Consider the following 21,854-nt stretch of genomic DNA (forward strand, 5'->3'; position numbering starts at 1 on the left):
GTCAACTGTGTTATAGATGCTTAAAGAACATTTAGCTACTCACAGGGGTAGTGTTCTTAGACTTAGCTATTTTTCTACAATTTTTGTTTTAAAAGAAAATGAAAACAAGTTTGAATGCAAGAGATTATCATGGAATAATGTAGAATACAGAATTGAAGATTCAGAGTTAAAAAGAGATTTAAAAGATTTCAACATGGAATATAAATTTAGAAAATATAATGAATAAATTAAAAAGAAAGATAATGAAATATATAAATATTTAAGACATTTTGGAAGAAAGGCACTAGTTCTGCTCCCCAGACTAACTGTTAAAAAAAGACCCCAATAATCTATACTGTATTCATTCTTCATCATTACCATTTTTTTCTTTACATAAATTGGATGGGTCTTTATTATCAGTGCTCATTGTTTTATTGCCGTTCTTTATCATTTTCTTTATTTAGTTCAACTTCTTGAAACTAGGTTTCACTACTTCTCTTCATGTCTTCCATAGTCTTTTACCACAGGTTCTTTCCAAGTGGATGACTTGCCTCTTCTTTACTCAGCTGTCATCCTCTGTACACATCACATGACCAAGCCAGAGCAGTTTTCACTCTTGTACATGCCACACATCTGATTGCTCTTATGCCCTACTTTTTCCTCTCAACTCATTCCTGCTCTGTCATTCACAAACCCTAACATTAAACGTCCAGCAAGCCATGTCTGTCATTTCTTTCCAACCATTGCATATCGTCCACTTTCTGTGTCCAAATTTTCTACTGTGAAGCATCACGGTTTGTACACAAACATCAACACAACTTGCCCTTCATTCAGAGAAAGAATCCCTTTGTTATCAGCAAAGGTTATAGCACCTTAGAGTTTTCCTACCCCATTCCTAACTCCGCTTTCTAGGTTTTTGGAACATCCTTCACCACTGCTAATTAGGTCACTTAGATAATAAAAGCTTTCAACCACTTTCAAGGAGTGTTTGAGCATTTAAAAAAAAATTAATTTATGGATGTTCTTAGTGCAAACCACTCCTGTGAATCTGGTTCACATGAAGTCTTCTCTATTAGCTTCTACATTCAAACTATGTCAAGCTGCCTGAGATTCCATTGTGCTTCTTGTGCATGCATAGCTTTCGTTTGGTACATGGTATAGAGTTCTTGGCCACCTTCATGATGCCAATAGAATCCAGTCTTTTTTCCTGCAAACTAAAATCTTTTTCTTTGCTACTTTTATTTTGTACATTATATATATTATTTACAGTTGACAGATATTTGTCCTCATCTTTTTCACTGTTAACACGTTTCAGCTGATATACCCTCCAGCCTTCATCAGATGTCTTGTGGAAATTTCAAACCTGGGTTCTCATTCCTAAGGTATTTTTCAATGTTTTTATTATTCAGGTCACTGAATTTGTCTTAACCACTATGCCATATGCCCATGGGCATATGGCGTGGTGGTTAAGAGCGTGGGCTACTAACCCCAAGATTCTGAGTTCGATTCCAGGCAGTGACCTGAATAATAATAATGATAATAATAATAATAATAATAACATTGAAAAATACCTTAGGAATGAGAACTCGGGTTCGAAATTTCCCCAAGGCACTTGAAGAAGGCTGGAGATTATATTAGCCGAAATGTTGTGTTAACAACAAACAAGATGACAAATATCCGTCAATTGTAAATTATGTAAATAATATAAATAATGTACATAATTCCTCATCTCTTAAATATAGAACTGTATTATTTATTTTGTAGTTTTTCAATTCTAAACTTTGTCCCCTCGTTTGAATCTTTCTAAATTCATTGGCAGGTTTTAGCTATGAAAACTAGGTTGTTGTTATAATGGAGGTCCCATTGACAACTGGTCTTAACCTCTTTTGTTATGGCCTGCAGGTATATAATAAACAGAAGGCACATAATGTGGTCGATGCCAGTGCCCCTTGACTGGCTCCTGTGCCAATAGCATGTAAAAAGCACCCACTACACTCTCAGAGTGGTTGGCATTAGGAAGGACATGCAGCTGTAGAAGCATTGCTAGATCAGATTGGAGCCTGGTGCAGCCTCCTGGCTTGCCAGACCTCAGTCAAACCATCCAACCCATGCTGGCATGGAAAGCAGATGTTAAACGACGATGATGATGATGAGGGAGCAGAGACCAGAGCCCTGATAGAAGCCTACCTGTGCGCTAAATTCCTTGCTGAACTGATTGCTAAGCTCTTACCTTGCTGATGGCATCTCTGAATATGGCCTGCACAGCGCTCTCAAGCTCTTCATTTAAATCTTGTTTTCTTAGTGATTACCTGACTACAGAACATGGTGCCCTGTCAAAGACCTTCTCCAAGTCAATGAATGCTAGATAGATACAATTGCTTAAAACTTAGCTAAGTAATATTCTTTTCTACTCTAGGCACAAGGCCCGAAATTTTGGGGGAGGGTCCACTCGATTATATCAACCCCAGTGCGTAACTGGTACTTAATTTATCGACCCCGAAAGGATGAAAGGCAAAGTCGACCTCGGCGGAATTTGAACTCAGAACGTAACGGCAGACGAAATACGGCTACGTATTTCGCCCGGCGTGCTAATGTTTCTGCCAATGTCATTGGTATGCTGTCCCAAGCAAAAATCCTAACCATGTTTTATCTAAGCTGATTCTCTTCCTAATCTGTTGTGCTTTGACTCTTAGTCACCTTCATAAGCTGGGCCATTAGTTTGATGTCACTGTTTTCTTGAATGACTTTGTTCCCTCAGTAGCAGGTGGTAATGATACCACTATGCCAGTCAGTGTGCAGTGACTCCCTATACTAACTGATTGGCTCTCTAAGTGACTAGCTCATCCTGCTTCACCAGATATCTTCAGCACCTCAGTGACTATCAGGCACTTTCCTTGCCGGCATATCCTTGGTCGTTCTTTTGACCATATAATGCTCAACTTCAATCACTGGTCCTTTTGTTGGAATTACATGGAGTTAACCTTTTCTCCTTCTGTCACTCTCGTTATTTAGTAAACCCCTTCTAGTACCATTTTGATATAAATCTGTCTTCTCGGTGTCAGTATTGCTGTTATTTCTCTACATGTCTTTTGGTAACAGCATTTTGATTGGCACTGAAACACTGCTTTACAATCAGGAATACTTCATGCTTCTGATCTACTTGTCACTGAATGTTCTTTTCTACTCTAAGCACATGACCTGAAATTTTAGGAGAGGGGTGGGGGGGCAGTTGATTAGATCAACCCCAGTATGCAACTGGTACTTAATTTATTGACCCCCGAAAGGATAAAAGGCAGAGTTGACCTCAGTGGAACTTGATCTCAGAACATAAAGACAGACAAATTTGTCACTGAATATTGGCAAACGTCTTAACGGTACTTTTGCTTTATCTCACCCCCATCCCGTTTTATGACAAATATCAGTACTTTTGTTTATCTCCCTCAACTAAAAAAATTGTTTACAATAAAACAAAAAAAAATGAAATAAATTAATAAACACAAAAGTGAAAAGATTAAATATCGTTTTGAATCTGATAATATTTTTTTATAACAAATCATACAAAACTGAAAAAAATCAATAAACATGAAAACTGAAAAAATTAAACATTTTATTGAATCTGATAACATTTTTATAACAAATCGTTCCATTCCTATTGAGGGGGCCAAATGTCACCAATGTTTTGAAGTAATGGATCAAAAGGATCTAACACTTTTAATCCAATCTCTAGTCGCCACATTAACTTGATTTGGATCTTTTCGGTTTGAATGGCAGTTTTTCTAGCGGTGTCATGAAATTGTCACCGTTAATTATGACCCTAGTATCGATCTATTGCATTTCAATCTGTTTTAGGGGTGGGGGAATGGTATCTTTTTTTTCTTCACAAATGTAAATAAACCCAATCTGTTTCTTAAACGAGGGACATTTTCATATGGCACAGAATGTTTTCACCTCAATAGAGGTCATTGATTGGTTGAAATTGCAGAAATTTAAGAAAAAACAACAACAAATATCTTACAAACTATAGAATTTTCTCAATAAAGCCAAGAGAAAAAGATGTTTTATAAACACATTCTACCAGTATACGAAATTTAAAAGTGTTTACTTACGTGGAAATTATTTTAAAAAACTGCCATCCAAACCAAAAAGATCCCTCGATTTTTTAGTGGGGAGATAACCCAATTTTTTTAATGGGGGTAAGATAACCAAAATGTACCTTCTTACTTCCAGCTTCCCTCTTTGCTATGTATACTCCTTCTTACTTCCAGCTCCCTCTTCAGGCCTTCCCTTTCAACTTTTATGGCTTTACCTTTTGTACTGTTCCCTCATCATGTGACTTTTTATCTAGCTGAAACTGGGTTCTGTCTGCCGAGCTTGTCCCTGTAGCTCAAACTCTCCTCTATGTTATGATTCAACCTCCTCCTCCTATCTTTCTCCCTTTCTCCATTCTCCTTCTCCTCTTTCTTCTCTTTCCCTCTTTCTTACTTCTCTTTTTTTCCTCCTAATAAGCATTGCCTTGTACTTCTTGGAATATATATCTGGTGAAGGTTTTTGTCTTTTTTTTTTTTAGCTTCTATTATTTTCCTTTTACAAATTGTCTTGTGCCTATGAGTCAGATACAGTGATGATCCGACTTCAGGGCAAAAGCCAGGCTTTGTTGAGTGGTTCATTCTTCACTGCAGAAGGACTTAGTACAAAACAATCAGTTGCCTTTCCCATTTCCTGCTGAATATGAAGGCTATTTGTCTTGTTATATTGTGTAGGTGGTTGACCAATTTCCTGAAGTTAGCATTGCAAATCAGGTCATTATTCCTAGAATCTTGAGCCATATCTGGTGGATAGGTGATGACATTCAATTTATTTAATTTAAGCTTGGAATCTCTAAAGACTGGTGTAGCAATCTTTTTAATGGTTTCATAAATTAATACCGCTTATAAGATGGTGAGCTGACAGAATCGTCGGCACAATAGGCAAAATGTTTAACAGCATTTTGTCTGTCTTTATAGTCTGAGTTCAATTTCTACCGAGGTCAACTTTGCCTTTTGGCTTTTCGGGGGCGATGAAATCTTTGCCTTTCATCCTTTTGGGGTCGATGAAATCTTTGCCTTTCATTCTTTCAGGGTCGATGAAAACTTTGCCTTTCATCCTTTTGGGGTCGATGAAAACTTTGCCTTTCATCCTTTCGGGGTCGATGAAATCTTTGCCTTTCATTCTTTCGAGGTCGATGAAATCTTTGCCTTTCATCTTTTCGGGGTTGATGAAATCTTTGCCTTTCATCCTTTCGGGATCAATGAAATCTTTGCCTTTCATCCTTTCGGGGTCAATGAAATCTTTGCCTTTCATCCTTTCGGGGTCAATGAAATAACCAGCAGTTAAACACTAGGGTAAATGTAATTGACTGACCCCTTTTCTGAAATTTCAAGCCTTGTGCCTAAAGTGAAGAGGATAATTAATACACCTTATCAATTCTTATCTGTAATTTATTATTAAAAAAGGAAAAATAAAAAAGGGGTAAAAAGTATCACTAATGCTGTGAATATATTTTGGATTAAATCCTTATGAGATGATTTGATAATATCGGTTAAGATTATTCTCTGGGTTAACCCTTTCGTTACTGTATTTATTTTGAGATGCTCTGTGTTTCTCTCAATTATTTTAGATATAACAAAGAATTTTGTAAAATAACTTAGTTATCATTAAGCTAGTGTTAGGAACATAAATTGTGACTAAGGTTTGGGGGCAGATCTTAATACAAAACTTATGAAAACAAGGCATTTGTATTACAGAGCCAGAGGCAGTTTGAGCTGGGTTAGTAACGGAAGGGTTAATTTAATACAACAACAAAAGGAGGGAAAAAGCATTATATGAATTATAATTATATTGTAATTATTTTACTTCATTTCACCTTGGTGTTATATTTGTTTCGATTGATCTGAAATTGTGTGTTGCTAATTAAACAATTATATCAGGGGAAAGCCCGTGACCAGGTCATAGATTTATGTTTTTCAACATTTTGTAGTATATATATTACTAAATAATGAGTGTATGTATGTGTTTTGTCTGTATTTGTGTGTGTGTATACATATGATGCAATTGGTTTAACAAGATTCATTTTGATTTTCTTTTTCCCATGATGCATAAAATAATGCAGGGTGTTATTGTGCTAGAGTTTGTTTTTGCCGGAGCAAAAGTGGCCCAGTTGACAAAGTAGTGAAACACGTCCATATTGGTCACAAGTTCAAATCCAGTGTTGATGTTAGGAAGGGCATCCATTGATAGTAACCATGCCGTTGCTGACACAGAAGACACAGGATCCTATTGAACCATCCGATCCATCCTAGTATGCGAATGGTGATATGAATTGATGATGAGTCCATGAGTGGTGACTGAGACCTTTGATGATATGCTGTGCTTGAGAAGACTTGTCAAGTCAAGTGAAATCATAGTCATGGTCATTCGCAGTGTCATGTGAATGGCACCCATAAAATCATTATCATGGCCATTGCTGGTTGCATGGGCTTCAAATGTCAGTCCTCGTGGAGGCAATGTCAAGTGACTGAGACCTTTGGCAATATGGTCAACTTTGCCTTTCATTCTTTTGGAGTTGATAAATTAAGTACCAGTTGCATACTGGGGTTGATCTAATCAACTGGCTCCCTCCCCCAAAATTTCGAGCCAAGTGAAATCGTAGTTGTAGCCATTGCCAGTGTCATGTGAATGACACCCATTACACTCTCAGAGTAGTTGGCATTAGGAAGGGGCATCCAGCTGTAGAAACCATGCCAAATCAGACTGGAACCTGGTGCAGCTCTCTGGATCAGTGTCCTCCAGTCGGTTCTATCCTGGGCCGCTTCTTTCAGATTGGTTATGTCCATTCCGGTATCACTCTTGATGGTGTCAAGCCAGCGGGTTCTTGGTCGGCTTCTTCCTCTCTTGCCACTGACCATTCCAAGCATGATGTCCTTCTCCAGGGATTTTCTCCGCATAATATGACCAAAATATGCCAATCTATGCTTGGTGATCCTAGCTTCTACCTGTTGAGAATAAACATTAAATCATCCGTGATGGTTACCTAGGATAGATTAAAATAAAATCAAAGTAAATATTTACTCCCTCATTCTCTTCTTGCAATGGAAATAACGCCGACCGAGCCAGTGAGGAAGCCAATACATGGTCGCTTGATCTACTAGAAATAGCAGCGAAGTCTCTCAAATTACAATTCTCCCATCTTCTAAAGAGAAAGTCACATTGGACTGTGGCCATACTGGGGCATCACCTTGAAGGGGTTAGGCAAACAAATTAACCACAGTACCTTTTTTTTTTTAAACCTGGTACTTATTCTATCAGTTTCTTATGCTGAACTGCTAAGTTATGAGGATGTAAACAAACCAACACCAGTTGTGAAACTGGTTGAGATACAAACACAGACATACATATATATATTATATGCTGTGGGCTTCTTTCAGTTTCCATCTTGCAAATCTACTCACATACTTTTGATTGGCCTGAGCCTATAATAGATGACGCTTATCGTAGGTGCCATGCAGTGGGACTGAACCTGGAACTGTGTGGTCAAGAAACAAACTTCTTACCACACAGCCATGCCTACCTTGGAAAAAAATGAAGTTGGGTTGGTCATGCCTGGAATGCCTTTGATCATAGGCCTGCACAATCAGGACTAAATAACAGCACTGGCTTTTCATATAGTCTTTCAAACTTGAAAGACATTTCTTCAAAAATAAAAAATAAAAGATAAAGAACAGAAAAAAACTTAACCATCTTTCCTTTCAAACATTGGCTTGGTGCCGAGTCGGAAGAAATCAATATATTTGACTGCACATTCACTCTAGAAGATCAATAATCTTGATGTATTGGTAACATTTAAACCACAAAATGTCGCTGTTCAGTGATTATCGGAAATCTTATTCCACCATTATTACAGGTGTCTTACTTTTTTATTGTTAGTGTTAGTGAGATATTGCTTAGCAGTGTGTGTATACATGTGTGTGTGTATATATATATATATATATATATATATATATATATGCATGTATGTGTGTGTGCATATATGTATATATGTGTATATGTATGTGTGTGTGCATATATGTATATATGTGTATATATATGTGTGTGTGCATATATGTATATATGTGTATATATATGTGTGTGTGCATATATGTATATATGTGTATATATATGTGTGTGCATATATGTATATATGTGTATATGTATGTGTGTGTGCATATATGTATATATGTGTATATATATGTGTGTGTGCATATATGTATATATGTGTATATATATGTGTGTGTGCATATATGTATATATGTGTGTGTGCATATATGTATATATGTATGCATATATATATATGTGTGTGTGTGCATATATGTATATATGTGTATATATATGTGTGTGTGCATATATGTATATATGTGTATATATATGTGTGTGTGCATATATGTATATATGTGTATATATATGTGTGTGTGCATATATGTATATATGTGTGTGTGCATATATGTATATATGTGTATATATATGTGTGTGTGCATATATGTATATATGTGTATATATATATATGTGTGTGTGTATATATGTATGCATATATATATGTGTGTGTGTATATATGTATATATGTATGCATATATGTATATATATATGTGTGTGTGTATATATGTGTAGGTATATATATATGTATGTGTTGGTGTATATATGTGTATATAGGTGTGTATGTATGTATATATATGTGTGTGTATATCAAATATGATATAATGATACACTCTACACTTTATTTTCTTCTTTTATTGAGAGAATAAATTAGATAATGATAGTTATTAATCGGAATTTTTTCAGTTAATATTGCAGACATTTACTTACAAATTGCATTAAAAAATATACTATAAATTCTTGCAGACATTTAGCGATAAATTTGGTTTGAAATAACACTATAGACTCAAATATCGATATTTGATATTGGCCCAAAGCCCACAAATTGTGAACTTGCTGAATCGTTAGCACACCAGGCACGTCTAGTGGTATTTCATCTGACTTAATATTCTGTGTTGAGATTCTGCTGTAGACAACTTTTGCCTTTTATGCTTTTGGAATCGATAAACTAAGTACCATTTGAGTACTGTGGGTTGATGTAACTGAAACTGTAGGCCTTGTGCTAAAATTTGAAACTAATAAATAAATATATATATATATAAAGATTATAAAAAAACTACCTTTTGTCAATTCAAAATGAATAATTAAATTACACCATCTACAAAATTATATATAATAGAAATATTAAAACTAAAATAACAGTAATATACTGATGATTAAGTAAATTAAGTAAAGATATTATATTTTGTGAAATTTGAATTAGTATTTCTAAATTGAATTTTTCCCTGTAAGTTAGGAATAATATTCCCTCAAATAATTATTATTATTATTATATATATATATATATATATATATATATATATATAAAAGCTTGCTTCCTTATCTCATAGTGACACCTTGGGCAAGTGTCTTCTACTATAGCCACAGCCTTGTGAGTGGATTTGGTAGATGGAAACTGAAAAGAATCGTGTTGTGTGATGATATATATATAATGATGATGATATATATATATATATGATGATGATATATAATTATATATATATATATATATGATGATGATATATAATTATATATATATATATATATATGATGATATTCGTCCTGTCGAAAGACGCTTGTCCTGACGTCCTGGTCTTGTTATTATTGTTTTTACGTTATTGTGTATTCTTATCCGTGCTATCGTTATTGTTTTTACGTATTTTTGAATTTTTTTCGAGTAACATCGTCCATTTTTCCGTCACCGTGTTGTATACTTTCGAGGTTTTCTTCCAAGGAATCTAATGCGACTGGCTTAGATTTCCCTTGGCGGGCTGCCCAGATTGGAGCAATCTCAAGATTAATCAGCCGAAATTGCGAAGATGATCTGGTTCTTGACTGATGACTGAGAGCTTCGAAAGTCCCGTCTGTGTGTTTTTCTGTCGTCTTCAAAATGTTTCACGTTCTTGTCCCAGTTTGTGTTTTTTTTTAACGTTTACATATATATAAACATATATATACATATGTTTTTGTGTCTGAAATCCGTCATGTATGTATATATATGTGTGTGTGTCTGTGTTTGTTCCCCCCACCATCACTTTACAACCGATGCTGGTGTTGTTTATGTCCTCGTAACTTAGCAGTTCAGCAAAAAAGCCCAATAGAAATAAGTACTATGCTTACAAAGAATAAGTTCTGGGCTCAATTTGTTCAACTAAATGCAGTGCTGCAGCATGGCCTCAGTCAAATGACTGCAGCAAATAAAAGAATAGTGTATGTGAATTTTTATATTTTAATTTATGGTAGTATTCTGTCTTTGGTGGGTATTTCTCTGAATGTACCATTTCTATTATTGTGCCATTTGATTTTCACTTGATTTTTCTTTTTTCCAGAATATAATGCATCTAAATACGATTTAGATTATGAAAACTGTAATGCTATTAGTGGTGAAAGGGAGACAAACAAAGACAAACCCTGTCTGTTTGATCCTCACTCCTTGAATGCCCCTTGCTTAGCTGAGCCAGATTATGGTTACAGGTCAGGCACCCCTTGTGTTCTTCTTAAACTGAACAAGGTAAGAAATATCGAATTTTCAATTGTCTTCTATTATATATACACACACACACGTATATATTCCAAGAGAGTTGAGGTTGTGAATCCAACCAACTAAGGGATAATATCTATCCAATATACTGTTTGTAGAATACCCAATTATTAACACGCAAGTGTTTTTTCATTGCATGGCAATTACACTACTGAATGTAATAAATGGGCAAGGGTAAAAAGTTGTTTTACCCTTAATTTATACAGCAATAAGAAAATGGAGGGATCAAGAGTTGGTATTCATCAACTTTTAGACGTTATATTAGGTCTATTTATTTATTTTTTCTATATTCTACTTTCTATGCTCTACGTTAAATATTTTAATAATTACTGGTATTTTTATATATTATATATGTAAAGCATAATATGTTATACATTTATGTATATTGTTATAATTGTTTTTTTAAAAAAAAATAAATAGACATAATATAATGTCTAAAAGTTGATGAATACCACCACTTGATCTCCTCCATTTATATATATATATATATATATATATATATATATACAAAATAAGAAAATGGAGAAATACATCCAAATCAAATATCAATTACCAGGTAATACCCAATCACATACTTTATTAAACCACTACATAAGAAACTTTAAGGTCAAACAATAATATAGAACAAAACAGCTGTAAGATGTTGTTTATATTTATATTCTCTTATACGTATTGTACTTATTGTATCATATTACTCCTTTATGTACACTCCTTTATGTCAAAAGTTTTGTCATATATTATTATGTTTGATCTTAAAGTTTCTTATGTAGTGGTTTAATAAAGTATGTGATTGGGTATTATCTGGTAGTTGATATTTGATTTGGATGTATTTCTCCATTTTCTTATTTTGTATTATGAATTTGTGGTAAAACATTTTACCTTTGCCCATATAATACAGTAAATGAATTAATTGCATCACAATTCTTAACATTTATGTATTAACTTTGTTGGGTACTTCACTAGCAGTATATTGGATATATGTTATCCCATGGAGGGTTGCATTTACAACCCCTATCTCAATTTGTATATATATATATATATATATATATATTATATATATATATATATATATATATATATATGACGAGCTTCTTTCAGTTTCCATCTACCAAATCCACTCACAAGGCTTTGGTCAGCTCGAAGCTATAGTAGAAGACACTTACCCATGGTGTTACACAGTGGGACTGAACCCAGAACCATGTGGTTGGTAAGCAAGCTACTTACCATACAGCCACTCTTGTGCCTATCAACAAATATTTTTAAATATGTCATCACTATTGACGCGATTAATAGTTTAAACATTTCTAAATGCTTCTTTTTGGAACGTTGGATCCTGAAGCAGATAAGCTATAAATGCTAGCTTCTGAATATTGGATAGAAAATGTTGAAGGCTTCAACTTTTTCTCCCCAAAGGGCTTTTTGATCCACCATTTCCATATTTTTATTCTATAAGATCTATGTTAGATCTTATTTGCTTCAAGATCTAATATTCCTAAACAAAATTATTTCATATTTCTCTCTTTTTCTCTTTTACTTGTTTCCATTATTTGGACTGTGGCCATGCTGCAGCACCGGAACTTTATAAATTTTTACATCATTTCTAGATGTATTTTTGTATATTTTGTAATGATTACTTCCCATTGTATTTCTGGGTTTTTTTTCTTCTTCTTTTTTTACTTTATGTTATTAAAAATAAATAAAATTGAATTCCATTCTTTTTATTGCAGATCTACGACTGGATTCCAGAGCCATTTGGCAATGACTCAGTGCCAGAAGATGCTCGTGACAACTGGGATAGTTCTTACATTACTGTAACTTGTCGCGGTGAAGTTAGTGTCATATTTTAAATCCATTTTCTTCGTTGCTAATTCCTTCTTATTTTATTGGGTTTATTAAGACTTGATTTAAAGCAATGATTGGATCCCTCTGATTCCTACTCCACTCTACTGGACCCCTATAGCCATTCAATTGTATAAAAAGAAATCCTGCTGTATTTTTATTACTAAGTATTATTAGGAATTACTTGCAAAAAAACTAAATTATTTTGTGTATTGCAAAAGCATAAGAGATTTATTGCACATTAATTTTAACAACAAAATCTTACATGCACCCCCAAAGGGTCATATAAGACCCCAGTTGAGGACCATTGGTTTAAAGAATCATTTACCCTGGCCAAATTGGTCTATCATTTTTATGTTCAAATTGGCCAGATCCATCTTTTCACACTTACCCTACAATGTCACTCTTAAAATAAAACAATCACATCATCAGAATCTTGAAGCTACAAGGTGATGCATGATTAATTTTTAAAGATGTGAATAAATAAACATTACATTCGACAGTTGTTTGCCGAAACAAGATAAAACAAAAGATTGTAAAATATTGTATTAATTAACGAGTAAAGAATTTTAGTGCAAGACTGCTGATTAGCATCTTGATTGGTCAAAGGTGGCTGGAATTGCAAATAGGCAAGTTTATTCTTCTTCTTCTTGTTTTGAGACAGCATTCACCTGGGGCGGGTTGAGCTGGCTTCATTCATCCTCAGTGCTGCATCTCTCACAAACGCCAATCAGGCCTGGCGATTTGAGGCTAATGACTGCGTGATTTCCAACCACTCATTATTCCAGCGGTGAACACCGTAAACATGGGGGGCTAGGTTGGGTTCCAGATCAGCCTTGTCTGTCATCAGCCAGGTTTTTCATTGTCCACCACATCATTTACACCAACCCTGAAGGGGAGCTGGGGCAATTGCTTTGTAGATGTATTCTCCCGGTTGATGACGGAGGGCATGACCCAGCCAACGCAGATGTCTCGTTAGGATGACATATACACACATATATATATACATATATACAACGGGCTTCTTTTAGTTTCTCTCTACCAAATCCGCTCACAAGGTTTTGGTCAGCCTGAGGCTATAGTAGAAGACACTTGTCCAAGATGCCATGCAGTGGGACTGAACCCAGAACCATGTGGTTGGTAAGCAAGCTACTTACCACACAGCCACTCCTGCGCCTGTAATAATAATTTATTCATTTGATTTAAGCAATGGTTCTCAGCCATTTTCCCTTTTTTTTTTTTTTTTTTACCTATGGACCCTTTTATTACTCTTTTATTAATTTGATTACCATTTTATCCAGTGGGTCTCCATAGTCATTGAATGCTTCAAAATTGGTTTTATAGATACACCTTTCAAAATTCCTATTTTGTTTTTTGCATGTTCCCTTGTGATAGGTTACCAATGTCACTTACTGAAGAAAGATGTTTCCATGACTGGAAACACGTTGAACTAATGTTAAGCATTAGAGAAAGAAACACAGTTGTTTCTTGAATTAAATACATCTAAATAGGGCTGTGGAGTCGGAGTCGAAGACAGTTAAGGGGTAGCTGGAATCAGAATCGGTAAAACTACACCGATTCCGACTCTGACTCTCAATATCTTTATTCTTTAATATAAACCAGTTTTAACATATAGGCCTTCTCAAAGTACAAGCGTATGCATATGCTTTATGAGGCATGTAGACCACAATCACTTAAGTACATAAAAAGGAGTCGCAGTCAGTTTTTTATTTTGACTCCACAGCCCTGCATCTAAGGCAAACATTTTTCATGGACCCTTAAGATATTACAGCGGATTTCCAATTTACCATTTCACTTGCATGGATCCCATAAATCTTAAATGGACTCTAGTTGAGAACCACTACATTAAAAAGTTTATTGAAAAACTCTAATAATTGACAGTATCTCTGAGCTTTTTCAGAACAATCAGACCCCAACTATATCAACCTTTTAGCATTCAGGTTATTCTGTCAAACATGCTGCTTATTTGGAATAAAGATTGTTTGCTAACATAACATGGCAGTCCTGGTTTAGGACAAATGTTGCTGTAATTTAACCCCAGGAGACATTGTCTCCAGCTGGCTATACAACATGATCTGTGTCCTTATATTTTCAATCAAGGGAATCTAGCACCCCAACTCAACTCAAAACAATATCTTTGTATCGCGATTTCCAGGTTATTTCCTTTCATCAGTACAGAATAATTGTTCGTCTAGAGGTGGCGCTGCCAAATTCCTGTTTGAAATATACAGTTTTCAAAGTGACAACTAGTCACTGATCTTATTTATTCACAGTATTTTGAATTAATCACACATTATCTTGTAGCTTTAAGATTTCAGTGGTGTGTTGTTACATTTTTAGAATGATATTGTAGGGTAAGTGTGAGAGGTTGGATCTGGTTGCTTTCAACATAACACATGAGCATATTTGGGCTGGCTATGGCTGGATTAACTGCTTCCATTAGGAAGGTCACCAAGCCATAAAAACCATAACAGAACAGACCTTGGCAGTGTTGATGCTGTGTAAAAAGCACCCAATTCACTCTGTAAAGTGGTTGGTGTTAGGAAGGGCATCCAGTCATAAAATCCACACCGAAACAGACAACAAAGCATGGTGCAGTCTGGTGGGAGTGGGGTGCAGGCATGTTCTTTCACTTGTGTAATGCCATGTAGTCTTTATTTACCCCCCCCCCTTGCCTCACAACCTTACTCATTATTTGTCTGGTTTTTATCTATGTCTGTCTATCCATCTATCTTTCTATCTAACTATCTATCTATTAATCCCTCTCACTCTGTGTATGTATGTTTCTATCTATCTATATACCTACCTATATCTCTATTTATCTCTCTCTCTCTTGCTATCTATCTATCTACCTGTCTGCCTATCTATCTATCTGTCTATCTACCTATCTGTCTATCTACCTATCTGTCTATCTACCTATCTGTCTATCTACCTATCTGTCTATCTACCTATCTGTCTATCTATCTATCTACCTATCTATCTACTACCTATCTGTCTGTCTATCTACCAGTCTATCTGTCTGTCTGTCTGTCTGTCTGTCTATCTGTCTGTCTATTATCTATCTATCTATATGTAAAATTCTTTTATTTTATCTCATTCTTGTTTCATTTTCTTTTCTTTACAGAGATCCACAGACAGGGAAAATATTCGTGATATCAACTATTTTCCGAAATATGGCTTCCCAATCAAATACTTCCCCTACCTCAACCAAAAGGGCTATCATGCTCCCATCGTAATTGTTGAGTTGAAAGTTAAACGTGGAATATTACTGATGATTGAATGTAGAGCTCATGCCCAAAATATCGTTGTTGATCGATTAGAAAGGCAGGGTGCTGTTCATTTTGAACTTCTTATTGATTAAGTTGGTCCATTAAAAAAAAAAATAAATAAATAAAGTAATAATAATAATAAAAAGAAAGTTAAAAAAAAGCCACCGATAAAAACCACTTCAAAAAATATAAAAATAATAAAAAAAAGAATTTCTATAAAAAATTTTGAAAAATAACAAAAAGAAAGAAAACACCATCAAACAAGTAAGGTGTGGGGGAAGTTAAGAATCTTGAAGATTACAATCTCGTAGTGAGATGCTTACAAAAAAAAGTTAACTTTTATTGGTTCATATCTTTGTATTAGCTGTATAATTATAATTATAATAATTAATTATTATTATTATTATTATTATTATTATTATTGTCAAAATAATGTTATCCAGGGTGATGAAATATGTCTTAGGGAGTCATTCTACTGTCAGGAAACCTTGAACATAAACGTTTTCGCCATCAAAATATGGCAAGACATTTCCTTTCTCCTTCCCAATTTTTTTCTTTCTTTCTTTCTTTCCTGATTTCCTGATCACTTGTTAATGAAGTTAGCAAATATTGAGGATTAAAAATTTTTCTATAAGATTTTGGACAGTTAGGAAATGTGTTATATATATATATATATATTATATATATATATATATATATATATATATATAACACATATAAGATTTTGGAAAGTTAGGAAATGTGTTATATATATATATACATATATATATATATATATATATATATATATATTGCATTATATGTGTGTGTGTGTGTGGGTTTCCATCATTGTATATTCTTCAGAAGAAAGCCTTTAAACACTGCTCGTGAGAAGCTGAACAAAACAACATTTGACAAAAAGCTGATGATAAGATTACAAAAGCAGAAAATTTGATGCAAGAAAAATACTGTAAATACACACACACACACACACACACTCTCCCTCCCAATTTTCTATCTATCTATCTTTCCATTGAGCTAGCCATCTTTCTATCTGTCTCTCCTCTTTAATCTCGATCCTGTAACAATTGCTCTTCTAGTGTGATTTCCTGCATTGATTGATTGATCTGTTGAGAATCGAAAGAGCAAACAACACTCAAAGGGATATTTATCGCTAACAGTCTCGAATCTAGATCGTATTACCATCGATCGTCGTTTCCTAATCAATAAATAATCATTAGTTCTTTCCTCAGAGCTATGGTGTCAAACGAAACTTCAAATCAAAACAACTCTTTTTAAGCATGTTTCATCTTTTTTTTTTTTTTTCTTTCATCTGAAATAATTTTCGACGGACTTAAATTGAGTAAAATTATAGGTTACCTCCCCTGGAATTTTTCAAAAGAAAAAAAGATTTTTTTTTTTTTTTTGTTTTTAAGTTTAAAAATGTGTAGAACGTTTTAGAATGCTATGGGCATTTCTCTTGTTGAACATTAATATTAATATTTTTTTTTTTGTTGGTTTATATGTAGTTTCACAACACTAATTCAAACTGTACCCTGCCATTCAACTCATGTGTGTGCAATCACTGTTGAACCAAAATTGTGCAGCTAAGCCACTTATTACAGTCTTACAGGAATTCTCTTTGTCTTGTTTCCATTCCTTCTTCTTCTCCTTCTCTCTCTCTCTCTCTGCATATATATATATATATATATATATATATATATATATATATATATATATATATATAAAATCTCAAATTCTTGGTCTAGCCAGCAGTGATTTTTTTTTTTTCTTACAAGCACCATATTGGTTTGTCTTTGAGCAGTTTTAACATTTTAACATATTTCATACATGGAAAAAGCTGACCTAAATTTGTTTTCTACGGCTACTGTTTTTAAGTTTACATACTTTTTGTTTTTTCTACTTTAAAGACATTTAGGAAATTTCAATTCTCATATCATTCATATCTTCCGCATTTCTTACATGAATCTGTATATATTTGGTTTTCACTGAAATATAAGCATTTTTTCATTTTAGTCTATTGTGTATATATATATATACATATATATATATATGTGTATATATATATATATATATATATATATATATATATATATATATATAAATGTCTTTTCCAAGCCAGTTACATACACTGTTTATAAGGCTGTTCATTATTTCAATTAAAATATGTATGTATTTTTTTAAATAGTTCACATTATAACTAGAAAAATAATTAGTATAAATTCTACATTTTGCTAGAAAATTAAAAAAAAATTTTTAACAGTTAGTTAAAAGCAAGCATTCATCTCATATAGATCTGCTTTTTTTTTTTTTAATATATATATATCTACCCCCTCTCTACATTTGGGCATTTAATAAAGCATATTAACATTACAATTGGAAAATGCCCATTTTTATTTTGGCTTGTCTGATTTCTTCCTTCTCATTTCAATGATACGTAATTATATTTCTCTTTTTTTTTTTTAGTTTTCTTTCCCATTTTTTTTTTCTTTCAAAAGGATAAAAAAAATTCCCCCTGTCCTAAGAGTTATTCTAATGATAAACACTGGTGTGTTAAACCTATATATTTATATACAGGCATCCACATGTACACGTGCGTGCGTGTATGAGTATACATATATATATATTTATATATATATATATATATATATATATATATATATATGACTCCAAGCATGGATTTTCTGGTTGGGAGCAACAAGAAAATGTAGTTTTTAGAATATCTAGTGATTCAGATTACTGGTGAAGGCAATCTTATTTATTTTGATTTTTATTATTTTTTTTAATTAAATCTATATCTTGTTATTTCACTGTTAGTTTCTTATTGTGGCTACCATGTAAATATATTTTCCAGATTTGCAGGAAAATTTAATCTTTCGTTTAATATTCATGTGTCACACATTTAAAAAAAAAAATCATTTTTATTTAGAAATATGTAAAAAAAAAAAAATTATTATTACTGTATTATTATTATTATTATCATTATTATTAACATTATGATTTGAAATAATGGAATAAAGTTAATAACGGATTTAAATTACTTTTTAAAAAAATGTTTTTGCTATATATTTTAGAATTCTTTTATATTTTTTTTTTTTTTTTTTTCTTTTCTTTTGCACACAAGACTTTAATAATAGCACACTTTTCTAAGAAAAGAGCTCGCTACTGTTATCTCTGTCATTTAACCGAAGCAAAGATATTCATTTTTAAGATGTGTATTTCATTGTAGATAGTTTATGGGAGAAAACAGGCCTTGAAATTGGCAGGCATAGAATAAATACTCTAGTTTTTTGTTTTTTTTTTTCTTCCCCCTCATTATTTTAATTTTTTTTTTTTTAATAGTCAACTTGTACTTTAAACCTCACTTTTGTGTATTTTTTCTGAAATATCCTAAATAAACCATTAACCAAACACTGCTTCGTGTTTTTTTTTTTTTAATCTTAACCCTTTAGCATTCAGATCATTTTGTCAAATGTACCATAAATCCTCGAGTATAATCCGCATTTTTTCCCAAAATTTAAAGGTCAAAATCCCTAGTGCGTACGATATACGAAGTTAAAAATGAAAAATATTTTCTAAGCAATGTCCGAGTCTCTATTTGCTGTCCGGCAATGCTTATTCAGACGCATTTTATGATGTTGGGCGTGAAAATACCTTAAGCTACACCTGAAAGCAATGAAGTCATAAAAGAATCATCCATAACTTGCAGTAAGCAACATTTATTAAACGTTATTACTGTTATTTCTTTATTTTCTGCAAACAAAATGCACAAAAAGGCTACACGGTTGCATTATGTTATATATGCAATAATAATAAAGGATGTTACCATATACAGTTTTACAAACCAAGGATGTTATATAGACCTCCTTGACTCAAGTTTGAGAAGGGGTGCGTATTATACACAAGGTTTAGGTTTTTCAGAGGTACAGCCCCCTAAAAATCCCCTACATATTATACTCGAAGATTTACGGTAATGCTTATTTATTCACATTGTTATTAATTAATCATGCATTATCTCATAGCTTCGATATTTCGATGATATGATTGTTTATTTTTAGAGAATGACATTGTCAAGTTAGTGTGAAAGCCTGGATCTGGCCAGTTTGAACATAAAAAAAAAGCAAGTAGAATATTTGAGCCCATTTTGGTCAGTTTAGAATGCTAAAGGGTTAATCAGTGTTGTGTTGCTATTTTAGATGTGCAAAGGGTGATATATGGTTTATATGAAACAACAATGATTTTTAATTTTAAATCAAAGTTAGTTTTGTTTCATTTTTCTTAAAGAAAAATATTGCTATGCATCAAAACAAGTTTACGTAATTTCCTCAACTAGCATTCGAAAGAAAAATCAAACCACCAAGCAGTCTAACAAGCATACCATACAAGTTTGGACTTCCAACTTCTCAGTATTTTTCTTTTCCAGTTAAAATATTTACAAATTTTTCTTGTTGTTAAATGTTATTGCCTTTCTGGAAGACATTCGCCTCCCACTAACCATCCCCCCCGACTCATCTTAAATGAGATCCAAGCCTGCAATGCCTTGTTATCTAGTATCCCATCATGGTTGATGGTAGAATTGTTAGTAAAAAAATTGTTACGTTTCAATAAGTTAAACTCAATTACTTCACTAGCTAATGCTTGCAAGGGAAGTTAATTATTATTATTATTATCATTATTATTATTCAGTGGTTCCTTGTTATTATTACTTTTAATAATATTCTGTCAGTTATTATATTAACAAATTATTATGATTATCATCATCATCATTATTATGATTATGGACTGATTGCCCATGGAAATTTGGTCCTGCATTCCAAAGTTCACTTTTAATGCTAAATTTTACTTTATTTTTATTATTATTTAATTATTTATTTATTTTTTAGCTGTTGCAAATAACCCTTTGTTGATGGACCGCATGTATTATTATTAATAATAATAATAATAATATTACTATCATTAATATTATTATTATTATTATTACTATTATTATTATTGTACCCAAGAAGTACAGTTCTAAATAAAGAACATTACAAACAAAGAAAGCTATTATTTGTTTCTATTTTCCAGCTTAATTAATAAGTATTCATGCTATTTATTGTAAAGCAAGTTTATACCTTTTTTTTTCTTCTCAAAGCTGCAACATATTTACGAAGCATCATCATCTTTCATTCAAACTATACATTCTAACTGATATTAGTTTTAGCATTGGCATCGTTTAACCAAAGATTTCTAATCAACTTAAGAGCAGATTTGATGATCAAAGAACACAGGTAGATCTTGTCTAAGTTATTGATTGGCAATTCAATATTTGTTACCTGTTTGTTATAAACATAGACGAAGGAGTGGCTGTGTGGTAAGTAGCTTGTTTACCAACCACATGGTTCCGGGTTCAGTCCCACTGCGTGACACCTTGGGCAAGTGTCTTCTACAATAGCCTCGGGCTGACCAAAGCCTTGTGAGTGGATTTGGTAGACGGAAACTGAAAGAAGCCCATCATATATATGTATATATATGTGTGCGTGTATGTTTGTGTTTGTCCCCCTAGCATTGCTTGACAACCGATGCTGGTGTGTTTATGTCCCCGTCATTTAGCGGTTCGGCAAAAGAGGTCGATAGAATAAGTACTGGGCTTACAAAGAATAAGTCCCGGGGTTGAGTTGCTCAATTAAAGGCGATGCTCCAGCATGGCTGCAGTCAAATGACTGAAACAATTAAAAAAGAGTATATTGACTGGAAGTGAAAGTTTAAGCTTTCCAATTTTAAAAAATTCTACCCCAAACCTCACTACATCACTACTCTTCCCTCTTTTTTTTTTGTTTTCGTTTTTGGTTCTGCATTTTATCAACTTGTGGTAACCAACACAACTACCATTAATCTCATATTCCATCATCATCATTTAACCCTTTCGTTACTGTATTTATTTTGAGATACTCTGTGTTTCTTTCAATTACTTTAAATATAACAAAGAGTTTAGTAAAATAACTTAGTTATCATTCAGCTAGTGTTAGGAAAATAAATTGTGACTAAGGTTTGGTGGAAGATTTTAATTCAAAACTTATGAA

At 33.2% G+C, this 21,854-nt stretch overlaps 1 protein-coding gene across 1 annotated transcript in view; it reads left to right on the forward strand.

Moving 5' to 3' along the window:
* Positions 1-15,979, forward strand: part of LOC115222187 (sodium/potassium-transporting ATPase subunit beta-1) — a 52,444-nt gene extending 36,465 nt beyond the window's left edge. The window contains exons 4-6 of the mRNA XM_029792336.2: positions 10,452-10,633; positions 12,391-12,492; positions 15,648-15,979. Coding sequence (XP_029648196.1) covers positions 10,452-10,633; positions 12,391-12,492; positions 15,648-15,884 — 521 coding nt within the window. The 3' untranslated portion in view covers positions 15,885-15,979. The remainder of the gene's footprint in view (positions 1-10,451; positions 10,634-12,390; positions 12,493-15,647) is intronic.
* The last annotated feature ends 5,875 nt before the right edge of the window (positions 15,980-21,854 follow it).

The sequence above is a fragment of the Octopus sinensis genome, linkage group LG19, assembly GCF_006345805.1.
Source record: "Octopus sinensis linkage group LG19, ASM634580v1, whole genome shotgun sequence".
Taxonomy (NCBI): Eukaryota; Metazoa; Mollusca; class Cephalopoda; order Octopoda; family Octopodidae; genus Octopus; species Octopus sinensis.